The 12,122-nt window shown below is 42.7% G+C and overlaps 2 protein-coding genes across 2 annotated transcripts in view; one reads left to right on the forward strand and one right to left on the reverse strand.

The window, feature by feature from the left end:
* Nucleotides 1-7,015, reverse strand: part of banp (BTG3 associated nuclear protein) — a 30,908-nt gene extending 23,893 nt beyond the window's left edge. Inside the window, exons 1-6 of the mRNA XM_079277490.1 lie at nt 6,599-7,015; nt 5,082-5,160; nt 4,588-4,703; nt 4,271-4,470; nt 3,981-4,070; nt 2,408-2,580 (exon numbers count right to left, since the gene is read on the reverse strand). Of these exons, the coding sequence (XP_079133616.1) occupies nt 2,408-2,580; nt 3,981-4,070; nt 4,271-4,470; nt 4,588-4,703; nt 5,082-5,151 (649 nt within the window). The 5' untranslated portion in view covers nt 5,152-5,160; nt 6,599-7,015. The remainder of the gene's footprint in view (nt 1-2,407; nt 2,581-3,980; nt 4,071-4,270; nt 4,471-4,587; nt 4,704-5,081; nt 5,161-6,598) is intronic.
* Nucleotides 7,016-8,127: 1,112 nt separating this feature from the next.
* On the forward strand, nt 8,128-12,095 carry ces2b (carboxylesterase 2b). Its single transcript, XM_079276704.1, has 13 exons — nt 8,128-8,369; nt 8,934-9,126; nt 9,214-9,355; nt 9,620-9,753; nt 9,909-10,062; nt 10,180-10,284; nt 10,374-10,472; nt 10,594-10,737; nt 10,860-10,937; nt 11,030-11,177; nt 11,253-11,402; nt 11,495-11,567; nt 11,640-12,095. Exons 1-13 carry the CDS (start codon nt 8,294-8,296, stop codon nt 11,824-11,826), a joined length of 1,683 nt encoding a protein of 560 aa, XP_079132830.1. The 5' UTR covers nt 8,128-8,293; the 3' UTR covers nt 11,827-12,095.
* The last annotated feature ends 27 nt before the right edge of the window (nt 12,096-12,122 follow it).

Raw genomic sequence — 12,122 nt, forward strand, 5'->3', positions numbered from 1 at the left:
TAGAGGAAACGGGAGAAGGAGCAGTTATTCAATCACTGTCACACAGCTCTCTCTCTCTTTCAGCCAAACCTGTGGAAACCTGTAAACTGAGATGTAATTTCTACCTGGTTTCCCTTCACAGGCTGACGAATACTACACCGGTACAGCGCCCCTGATGTACTTCACGTAGTACAATAGCGCCCCCATGTGGCAGTAAATGAGAAGTAGGTTAATTTTGGGCAAAATTGTGTTGAATGAGCTGAATATGTGGCTTGGCTGTTTGCTCACACCGTATGTTAGCTGTTAAATCCGCCACACAAACGAAGCACGAGGCACCGTTCTGGACACCACATGGGTACCATCTAGCTAATGATGACTAACAGTCGTATCATGGTAACCCACAGCTGCAATTAAAGGATGAATAGTTTCTGTTTGAAGATGACCAAAAAACGTCTTAAATCCACTGAAAATAACCAAACAATCACCAGTAAATAGTAACAGAGTTACAACAACGTGGACTTCATTTGCAAATGCCAGCTCAGCAAGAACGACTGCACTAAGCTACTGAAAACATGAACGATCAATCAGAGCGTTCACCAGTGCCATCTGAGCCTGAAACACGGGGCATTAACATGACACATCAGCAAAGTTTCCTTCAATGTGGACACCATCTGAAAGAGTCACGTTAGCCACGTTGAATAAGTCCGATCCGAACAAAACAATCTAAGAAAGTATTTCGGCCAGCTGTGGCTCAGGACGTAGTGCCCTGAAGCCTGATGGTCGGACCAGAAACTGCATGATCGCTCGCTGCCATCATGAATGAATGAGAGGCAAACTGTGAAGCATTCTAGATAAAAGCGTAAACGCAGCAAAAGTTACATTGTGAAAGCAGTAAAAGTGTTGCTGCTGCTCAACCTATGATGGAACAATTCAAGATGTGCCGCAGTAATTTCTGTCTTTATGCGAGGTCCTCAGAGAGAGTCAGTGAGGTAATCTCTGAAAACGATCTTGTTTCTAACATTGGCTATACAGGCGTGGAAAGGGCAAGTTCATTTCCATGATCACCCGACAACCGGCTGGTTTCAATTGGTGCATCGCTGGATATCACTTGTGCTGACGTGGACAATGACTGCAAATATGAGGTTCATGAGTGAGAACCTCAACAACTGTATCGCAGAAAGTGGCACTGGGGAAACAACAAGTTATTGTTGAACTTGTTTTGACATTCCTCCTGATGGAGTCACCTTTTGACCAAAGGTGAGAGCTGACATGGACGCTGAAGTGTGGGTTTGGAACTGGTTACCCTGGAGGAGGATCGCCGGTGCCATGAGGGCCAGAAGCTGCATGCCAAGGGGCTCAACGTGTTCTTGAAGGCGGCTGCGCTGGACTGGCTTAAAGCTCCCGGTTATCGGTGAACTAATGTTGCTCCAGCTTCCCCAGAACCTCGAAACCTTGTTGCCCAGTTGTTGGGAGTATAGGAGGCGTTCCAACCTTGTTTCTTCTCAACCAGAACGACCATCCAGTCTTGGAAGAGCTCCAAATCTTGGGTTTAGCACCAGGCCTGGCTCAGGGATCTTCCTCATGAGTCGTGACGATCACGGCTCCGGCTCCTCCGCGATGGAAGAAGGACCAAGTCAAGGGGTGTGTGAGAAGTACATGACGGGGGGTGCAGAGTAAACCCTTTAGCAGTAGTGGTGTCACAATACACGTATTTGTACCACAGCGATTGGTACATTTTTAGCCGCGGATATGAGACGCTACTCTGTCGTGGAAAAAGCAGGCAATACGAACATGCTTAATGTTATTGAGCCCGGGAGCCCGGAGTCTGAGCGAGCTAATGTCGCTATTCCTGTGACTACTGAGAATGCCAGGAATATAGTTAATGCTGTTAGAGCTGCTGGTCCAGGGCCACAAATAGGAGGTTTTGCCCGTGTCATTAATCTAGCATCTCAGAAAGCAACGGCAGTGCAGCAGATCTCAGGCCTCCCAGCAAAGATCAGAGTAACAGCTGCACATGTGTTGAGGACAAAACAGGAGTTGCTGCAGCTTCCTGTACACAAATGAATCCATCAAGTCAAAAAGAACATACTTTATGATGTTACTTAAGGACATTTTTCTGGCATTTCTCCTTTTTTTGCAGTATTGAAAACGTACCGCACCGTGGCACCACTGTGTCGTATCGAACACAGTGGTGCCATAAGATCAATTAAAAGCCAAACAAATTAGAAAATATGCTCAATTCTATCCACTGTCTACAAGGGAAGAAAATCAATAACATACACGGTAATGGCCTTTCTACACTTTACAACTTGGGAGCGAAACACCAACCTCGTGATTAAAGGTCAACCCCGCTTTATCTCCTGAACCACAGCCGACCCCCCTATGAGTGGTTTCTTTTTGTGTCTCAACGATCAGTGTTGAGTCATACCTTCTGAATTGAGTGTGATGAGCGTGACATTTTGGCCATTTTGTGCGTTGCTGGAATGGCCACCATTAGAAACAGTGTCACTGGCCTCTGAGCCGCTGTCTTGTTCTTCCTGACTGTCCTCGGGGCCCGGCACCTTTACCAAGATTGTGTTCTGTCGCTTCCTGGTCACCGTACTGAAAACAAACACAGATCTGTGATCAGCATGTGTAACATCAAGACGGATCATGGCAGCAGCCACCTTGTATGAGGAATTCAGATTATTTTCCCTGCTCAATTGGCTGGATTGAAAAACTGGCTACTACTACTTATGGTAGTGCTATTTACAGGGTATTTAAAAATCCAGACGGTATCATTTTCAATAACGTCTTGAAGTCAGACGCTATGCTTTCTGTGACGCTTAATTGATTTGCTGTATTGTAGTGCACAGCAAGCGCCACCAGAGGTCAGTCTCCACTAGTGGAACAGGAAACTGAGGTGAAACAGGGCATGTTGTGGGTACTTTGGGTTTAGTCTTTTTCCGTTACAGCTATTGCAACTGCTGTTTGGTCAATTAAAAGACAGGGCATAGATATGATATTCATACATTTATTTCACAACCTATAGAACTAAAAGATAAACAGTCATACTGTAATTTCTATTCAGCATCTGTCATTTTCAGTGAGCTTGGCATTTGCCCCGTGACCAGCGGTGTGATTAGGCTACAATAAAAAAGCACCGTGTTTAACTACATCGTAAGTAACACAGGTCTAGTTTTGATAAATGTCGAAACCATTGTCCCGTGAAGAAGTCTCATGTTCCAAAATAAAGCAAATTGTTTAATTACGTCGTGCAGGGGCAGTTTTAGGAATTCCACATAGCAACACAAGGTATCCTATTCAAAACACAAGAAAAGCCGTTAGTGCTGGAAACAGACTGATTACGCTGAGAGACACTTTTCTCTCTTTGTACTGACGGCCATAAGCAAATAATTACACATAACTCTAGGATTACAAATTTAAATGTCGAAGGCTGTCACGTGTGTTTTGATTTTTCTAAATATTACTCTGAGGCCGAGTGAGGGTTCATCTAATCTCACCGGTCTGCCGTCGCTTTGTTCAATAAAAAAATTTAAAAAACATGTCGATCTAAAATATAGTGGAGGATGTGTGAGGTAAGGCTTCACATGTAGTCACATGTAGCACACGAAACATTGATCAACTCAACAACATACACTGTTCCCACAAGGCGTCAGTCAGTGGGGCTGCATAGCATGGATCACTCATATGAGAGAGCGAGTAAGCTACAGGAGTCATTTAAATTAGCCCATCACACAGGATTACTTACTGACATTACACATGCATTTAGACAGGTCTGCAGATGAACAGATCACATACAGTAAGTGACCTACTTTGTATTCAAAGCAGCAAATCTCACAGAAAAGTGACATGTTTGCACGCCTGCGTTTTCCAATAACGACCCCAACGTTGTTTATGCGACACTGTGTTGTTATGTCTGACCTCATTCCACACTAAAATAATAATAACAATAACTTTATTTATATACTGGGTATATAGTGTGAGTGTGAACCACTCACTTGCTCAGCAGATTCTCCAGAGGGCTGTCTTCTTGGTGAGCGCCCTTCAGGTGTTCACTGCTCACGATCACATTTGTTTGTGGAACAACACTAAACAAAAAGTTCCAAACACATTGGTTAACTGGCACATGTAAGCATGCCTTGCAGTCTGTTTTTAGGTAATGTGGCTCTGCTGGCTGCTGTAATCACAGTCAGCTTTGTAAAATGACTAAAAGGACAATTTTCTGCCTGAATGGAGACTATTTGCAATTGGTGCAAAATGCAATAGTGGGCAACACTTTATATCTTACCATCGCACTTTGTTCCACGTTTGAGTGGCACCCTGAGGAGACCCTGCAACCATAGGAACCTGGATAGGACTCTTTGCACACGGCACCATGCTGTCTAGTTTGCGTCCGAGGGCTTTGCATGTAGCATCGAGAGAATATAACTTTGATTCAATTCCCTCCAGCCGCTGGCTGATTGATGCGGTAAATGAGATCAACAGATTCTGGAAATAAAAATAAGATTTTGTAAGTGTCATTGAAGCAACAAGTCATATCCTCTTACTTGAATTGTACAAAAAACATATGAGCTTTTGATGGAGTCTATTATACTGAGCTGTTACCTTAATAAAAGATATGTCTTGGCTGCTGGTGCTGTTGTTATTCTCCTGGCTGCTGCTTAATTTCCTTTTCTTCTTCTGAAGCCTCTCATCATCGTCTTCGTGATTGTCCAGCATGTCTGCCGTGAATTAAATATAAAGACACTCTCAAACCAACAACACAGCTTTCTTGTTAGATGTCACTATGGGATGCCCAGATTGAAGCTTTTCTCCTGCTCCAATCTCAGACATAGTATTGAGTATCTGATCCCCACCCCATACAGTGTTTATTCAGCAAATTCTAAATAATACAGTTGTAGAAAACACACTTAGCGTAAAGTAAGCTGACACTGATTGAATGTCCATGTTTGATAGTGCCACACTTGCCCAACATGGGCCTGACAATATCTCCTCAAAAAGGCAGATAATGAAAATATTCAATGTAAATAAAATTCTCTATACACTGATAAGAAAATATATAAATAATAAGTTTTCATGTTGTGTCATAAGAATTTTACCTGTCTGGTCATCCGGGTTAAAGTCCTCCACTGTTATTTGCACAATATCATCCAACTCTTGTTCAGACATTGTTCACAACTGAAATAAGATCAATTGAAAAATTTAACAAGAAAGTAAAATATGTATTAACTGACATTCTATGACAAGGCAGAATATTTTTCTGTTGCGTGTTGCTGTCTCTGCATTAATGAGGAATATGCACTTTAACGACTATTTTAAAAACACATTTATCTATTATTTCCTTATGCTGACCACTTCCTTTCCTATACTGACCATCTATTTCTGCCGTCTCTATGCATTTTGCATGCTATATGTAATGCCAAATATTGTTAAGCAATTCTAAGTAATTTGTACATACTTGAGTCTATGCTTTTTCAGAAATTGAGCATTTGTAGGATATTATAAAAATATACACTCATAATTGACTAAAGAAAGACTACTAACTAATGCATGCTACGACAGTCACCTTATTGAATAATGCAAAAACCTTTACCTAAAAGTTTATGAAGCACATGTAAGGATGCATTTTAACTATATCAGTCACTTAAACTCTGACTCAAAGAGGAATTAATTTATTGTGTACATGGCTCATCTGCCAGCATGTGAGGAACCAGACAGGAGTGACAGTTGTGTTGTAGTGTGTGTGAGAGGGGGAAAGGGAGGGAAATGCTAGGACATTATATGCCCACCTTATCCTGAGTCAATCCCTCTTTATATTTCATTAATGTATGAATACACGGAGAAGATCATGTAATTATGAATGAGAACAACTGACTTGAAACTGCAAAACCCCCTAGCATTGTATTAACTGACGGCCAATATTAGCTTCTTGAGCTACGTTAGCTCTAGCAGGTAAGGGGGTCAGGGTAGGATGACGTTATGATACAGCTGTTTTTGCAAAAATCCTGCTTCTCTAAATAGCTAACAGAAGCTGAGTCATTGAAATAGCACGCGTAGCAGCAAAGTCTTGCTGGCCCTACTGAGTTAACTAACGTTACGTTTGTATTGCTAACGCCACATTACTCCACGTTTAGCGTTGGTTAGCTAACTGGGCAGGGGTCTATTGACGGTGTACATTAGGTTAGCTATGGGTAACGTTAGCGTTGAGATAAAACAAACCGATGAAATCAACTTTTAAACCTGACTTATTAATACTTTCATTGAACGTATCCTAGCTAACGTTTTTACTACTGGATTTAGGCAAAAACGTCCCATGTTGCACTCACGCGAGCTATATAGCCGGAGCACATGCTAGCTAATGTTAGCTAAGCTAGCACAACTCCAAAATCGGATTTGCAAGCTCGCGTGCTAACGTTAAAACCAAGGCAAAGGAAATTAGTTGGTGTCTAAGCTAGCGTGGTGGTTAGCATGCTAGTGGGGCCTAAAGGCCGCCCAAATGTAAAGCAAGAATCTTAAACTGTTCTAAGAAATAACAATTTAATGTAATTTTGAATGAGCATCTTCCCCCACTGCTGGGCACACAACACATGTACTGAGTAAGATTGGGTTATATTACCGTGTGAATGATGAATTCTCGTGTTGTTTGTAGAGATTCCGATAACGGCGTCGTTCCTCGCGAGAGATGAGTCCGTGCCTTCGTTTGTTCCTCACATGGACGGTTCCTCGCTCATTCAGGGGGGACCGAGAAAGCAGCCTGTTACTGTACAAACCCAGTAGAAACAACACGCAAACTCATCGGAGGATTTAACATCAACACATATTTTACTTATCCGTTTATTGGCATTCAGTTTAGTTCAGGTTTAAGCTGTTTAGCGAGTTAATAGTTTCAAAACGGTTTAGAGTAAAACATTGTGCTGACTTTAATTTCTGAAAAGAGGTATTTTTACTATGTTTTTGTGACTTTAGTCAATCTGAATATACTGGCGCCCTTGAAGAAATTGTAAATGATGTGACGCCCAAAATCGCACTTGTAGGAAAAACATGTAATGTATGTTTAGGACCGATATTAGGTTGTTTAGAAAGGGGCAAACGCGAAAAATTACGAGCCAGCCAGGAGTCGAACCTAGAATCTTCTGATCCGTAGTCAGACGCGTTATCCATTGCGCCACTGGCCCGCGCCGTATAACAGGTATGACCCGGAACTACTTATTTGGGCACATAAATGTGCCCTTTGACAATTATTTTTTAATCGATCCCACATTTCCGTGAGCCCGAAAATGTTGATTGGTCAATTCTTGCTTGATGTTTAGTTGCGATACGAGCGCTGATTGGCCACAGAGGACATATCTTGGTTCATTTGTGGTTACAAGGTGATTGTCTGTCTCAATTTGCAACCAAGAATGAACTCGACTCACGGGTGGCAGTGAGATGGCGACTGACAGCTGGAGTAAGCTGGGCGCCTTCTCTTTATCTCTAAGACGGCGCAGGCAGTTGAATCTAGTTTTCTGTAAGACTATGTGACAGTTAACTGGGGCATAAGCTATCTCTCGGAGTCTAGTACGTTTCCACTGTGTTCAGGCGAGCGCGAGAGTGCCCCGCCCGGAGTATTTGACCTTTGTGTACTAGAGCTCGCATATCCGCGTATAAGCTGTGTTTAACATTGAATGTATATTTTATTTACACACTTTGAGATCTTCCTTACGAATCCCGCTCATTCCTGTTCTAACTCGTTATGATCAGTATAAATACGTATGACAGCAACATATAACATATGTGAACTAGGCCTATGTAAAAGCAGTGGTGGAAGAAGTATCAATACGACAGTGTAAAATACTCTGTTAGTAAAAGTTCTGCATTTCATTTTATCAGCCCATGTCAGAATAATATACATATATTAAGGAATTTGGGACCAATAAAGATTTATTTTAACCTATAATAATGCATAATACATTATTTGTTGATCATATTTTGTATCATTAATCTGAATCTTCAAAGTTAATGAATGAGACATACAGGTGTTGCCAAGTCAATCATGTAAATCTTCTCCACACTACTTGTGGATCTCTTGGTTCTTCCGGTCTGGTGCAACACTTATGCTCACTGGTGCTACTCTGCACAGCTAACGTCATGGTGATCAAGAAGGAGTGGTCTACTTTCCGGTAATGTGAGCCCTTTGCTGTGGTCTAAAACTCACGGAGTCACGCGTTATCTTGCGCATTTGATCATTTTGCGGGACCTGGGTCACGTACAAAACGGAAAGCTTCGTGGGAGGTGTCATTTTCTCCTTCAGCCGAGTCGCAATCCGGACACCATGAACTTCCGTGCTAAACTAACTTTCCTCTTTCTGACGTCTGTGTTATTTCTCCATGTCGCTGCAGACCTACATGGTAAGAAGGAGAAAACTCGTTTATTTGCACAGTAACGACGACCAGCATGCATCTGACTGCTCTTTACATCTGAATAGAAAAAGTTCGCTGAAGTTACATAATATCATATCCTCTTCGAATGTATTTGTCATCGGAATGAATCTGACTATGTTGTTACTTGCAATTCCATCGCAACTCGATTGAACTAATCTTTCACCTTCATATTCCCGGGGATGAGTGCGTCCAAAGGTGAGACGCCTTTCACCGACTTCTAATCTGGCTAATCATTTCTTTGGTGACCTCGCGTTGGGATCGCACTATGAATGATAGTGGGTGTAAAAACAAATGCTACACAATTCTGTAAAACTGCCCGAATGAAGACATTAATTACAGTATTTTCAAATCTATATTTTGAGGTAAATGTGTAACAATTATCACACTTGTCAGTTGCAACAAAAGCTAGAACTCAACCAACAACCGTACATGAAGAATTTATATTTGTTACTTTGACACATTTTTCCTGGGAACTCAAACTGATAAATTGTTTTACATTATGATTTGGACTCGTCCCTAATATCCTGACAGCTCCAGAAGTCCACACAAAGCTCGGGGCACTCAGAGGCCAGTATGTGAGCGTGAAGGGGAAGGAGACCGGGGTCCATGCCTACCTGGGCATCCCATTTGCCAAGCCCCCCGTAGGCCCTGCTCTGAGACTGTCTGCACCCCAGCCTGTAGAGGGCTGGCAAGGAGTGAGAGACGCCACCCAGCAGCCAGCCATGTAAGGCCTTCGTGTGCATCTGTTGCGTAACACACTTGGAGACCTTGCATCCACTTCTCTCTGTAAAAAAAATCCCCTCTTTTTCAGGTGTGTTCAAGAAAAACAGCTAATTATAGATCTGCTTGATAAACTCGGTGGCTTGTTGCTTGCTGTTCCAGACATTTCAGAGGACTGCCTTTACCTCAACATTTACATTCCTGCAAAGAAAGCTCTCGGTGCCAAACTCCCAGTAAGTTGAAATGATGCTTTGGATGACTTTCGATAGTGTTCATGGAGGAGTTGGCGTGATTGCTTTTAGAAGAATCCACAATGGCAATATGAGTAATGATTCCCATATTTAGAACCAGACTGCAAAGAGACTGATGCTGATTACATCAGTCGTGTGTTTTAGTCTGATCGAAGTCTTTGTTGGATTGTGATCGGATAGAAAAAAAGTAAAAATGTGCATTATGTTCTGTGGAAAACGGCGTCTTTTTTTTTATTGCCTTACCAGGTCATGGTCTGGATCCATGGTGGAGGGTTCACCATGGGGTCAGCTTCAATGTTTGATGGCTCCGCCCTGGCTGCTTACCAGGACGTGGTTGTGGTTGTGATCCAGTACCGCTTGGGAGCTCTGGGCTTTCTCAGGTAAAAACGACTTAACTTACTAAGCACAGGTAGACTGGACATGCTGTTATTATATTCTACTGCTTTTGATCTGATCTGTGCCACACGTGAACAATAAGTCAAAACTGGGTCACTCTTACCAGCGGGTGTGGACTATAACTGTATGCTCTATCCAGCACTGGAGATGAGCACTTGTCGGGGAACTTTGGACTGTTGGACCAGGTTCAAGCTCTGAGGTGGATCCAGCAGCACATTCATAACTTTGGTGGAAACCCAGATTTAGTCACCATATTTGGAGAGTCTGCTGGTGGCGTAAGTGTATCCCTCCTGGTAAGGATCAATCTGCAGATGAAGCACTTTAAAGAAATGGATTTGTTTTTGAAAGTGTTTCACAGTGGCTAGTGTCCACAGGAGCTTTTTATTTGTTTCTGTTGCTTGAATCAACAGCTTCTCTCGCCATTGTCTGATGGCCTGTTCCACCATGCCATTGCTGAAAGTGGCACTGCTGCAATGGATATGTTGCTCACAACTGATCCCCTCCCAGTGACGCAGGTTAATTAGCAGAGTGTTTATTTTGGTTTGTAAACATCATTCAGTGCATTTCAGTAAATGTGAGACTAATCCCACATATCGCCCCTCAGGCGATAGCAAATAGAACCGGCTGTAGCCACGAAAGCACAGAGGAGATCGCTGATTGCATGAGAAACCTCGATCTTGACATAATTATGGCGACTGCGCGGGTGAGATATTGTTTGTGAAACCGATCTATAGACTGACTTGATGGAATCTGCCTATTTATGTTTATTGTACTTGTACATATTTATCTCAACTTTCCCTTTCGCACCTTTTTATTCTCTCAAGGATGACAAATTGAGATTTCCTTTAAATGTTGATGGCGTCTTCCTGACAAAACCTGTGACTGAGCTGTACCATACACATGAACTACTCACAATACCGTTCATGACCGGCGTCAACAATGATGAAGCGGGCTACATGCTTCCTGGCGTAAGTCTGAATGCGACTGAAATGTGTGTGACTGACGCGCTAACCGATTTCCAGACGAGCCCATGGAAACATGATTTCATTTTGCTATGATGCACGTCTGAAATGTTTTGTCTTCCCTTTAGTTCTTCGCTCCTCCAAACTGGACGGAGGGAATGGATCGGGAGCACATCATGAACGTGATGTCCATCTTCTTCCCTGATGTAAGGCAAGCGGTGTTGGACATAACAATATTGCTTTGCTCCATCGTGCTCAAACTTCTCTGACGGATGTGTGTTGCTCCTTTTTTCTCAAGCCCAAAGACGAGATCATCAGAGAGTTGCTGGTCGATGAATATGTTGGAAGAGGCGAAGATCGTGTGAAAAATAGAGATGGGTTCACTAAGATTTTAGGCGATATGCTGTTCACCATTCCAGCCATTAAGACTGCTAAAGCCCACACAGGTATTTTATTGACTCAAGATCATTTCCTGTCACACACCTAAACGAGATGTCTCACACCCATTCCTCTGCTACTAGATGCCGGTGCCCCTGTGTACCTGTATGAGTACCAGCATTCTCCCAAATTCCTGCTGGATAGAAGGCCAAGCTTCGTTGGCAGTGACCATGGAGATGAACTTTTGTCAGTATTTGGATGGTGCTTCACAACTTCCCATGTCACATTAGCCGGTAAGTAAATGTAGAAATTGCTTTATCGATGGACCACCGGAGACCGGGGGTTTTCTCTGTGCAAAGTGTTTTACCAAATATCATTGTTTTAGTACCATGCCATGAAGGCGACGAACGGTTGAGCAGAATCACGATGAGCTACTGGGGGAACTTTGCTCGCACAGGGTAGGAATTCACCTTCATTGCACGTTCTAATGCACATGAGATGAGACTTGTTTTAACGTTGTGCACGCTTAGGTCTCCTAATGGTGACGGCCTTGTCCACTGGCCAAAGTATGGAGCAGAAGAATACTACTTGTCAATTGATGTAGAGGAGCAGGTCACTGGTCGTCACCTGAAGGAGGACAAGTTTGTCTTCGTGACTCAGACTCTCCCGGAGAAGCTCCGAGAATACAAAGAGAAGATGGAGCGCAGCGAGCTGTAGAACGGTCTCCTCTCCTTTCTTTGTTCCATCCACTTCAACGGCGAACATTAGAAATACTGGAATATATTTGTTAAAGTGATGTGATAATTGTCATTTTGAAAGTTCTGTGTATATTGAACATAAGTTTGAATCAAAGGTAGATGGCCTCAGGAAATACTTCTTTCAAATGTTAACGGCCAAGAGGAAATGTGTAGCGGGATGTCACGAGTTACCCGCTCTGTTTGGTCACATGTTTAATATCTGGTTTCCAATGTAAAATAAAAAAAATCTTCAGGAGCTGTTTTGTGAAATGTCTG

The sequence above is a fragment of the Melanostigma gelatinosum genome, assembly GCF_949748355.1.
Source record: "Melanostigma gelatinosum genome assembly, chromosome: 1".
Classification (NCBI taxonomy): Eukaryota; Metazoa; Chordata; class Actinopteri; order Perciformes; family Zoarcidae; genus Melanostigma; species Melanostigma gelatinosum.

What these genes read in the sequence shown, in the direction of transcription:
- ces2b (XM_079276704.1), top strand. Translation starts at nt 8,294, where the DNA reads ATGAACTTCCGTGCTAAACTAACTTTCCTCTTTCTGACGTCTGTGTTA. An exon ending in CGGGCTACATGCTTCCTGGC is followed by an intron (nt 10,738 to 10,859) that starts GTAAGTCTGAAT and finishes TCTTCCCTTTAG; the next exon opens with TTCTTCGCTCCTCCAAACTG. An exon ending in GACTGCTAAAGCCCACACAG is followed by an intron (nt 11,178 to 11,252) that starts GTATTTTATTGA and finishes CTCTGCTACTAG; the next exon opens with ATGCCGGTGCCCCTGTGTAC.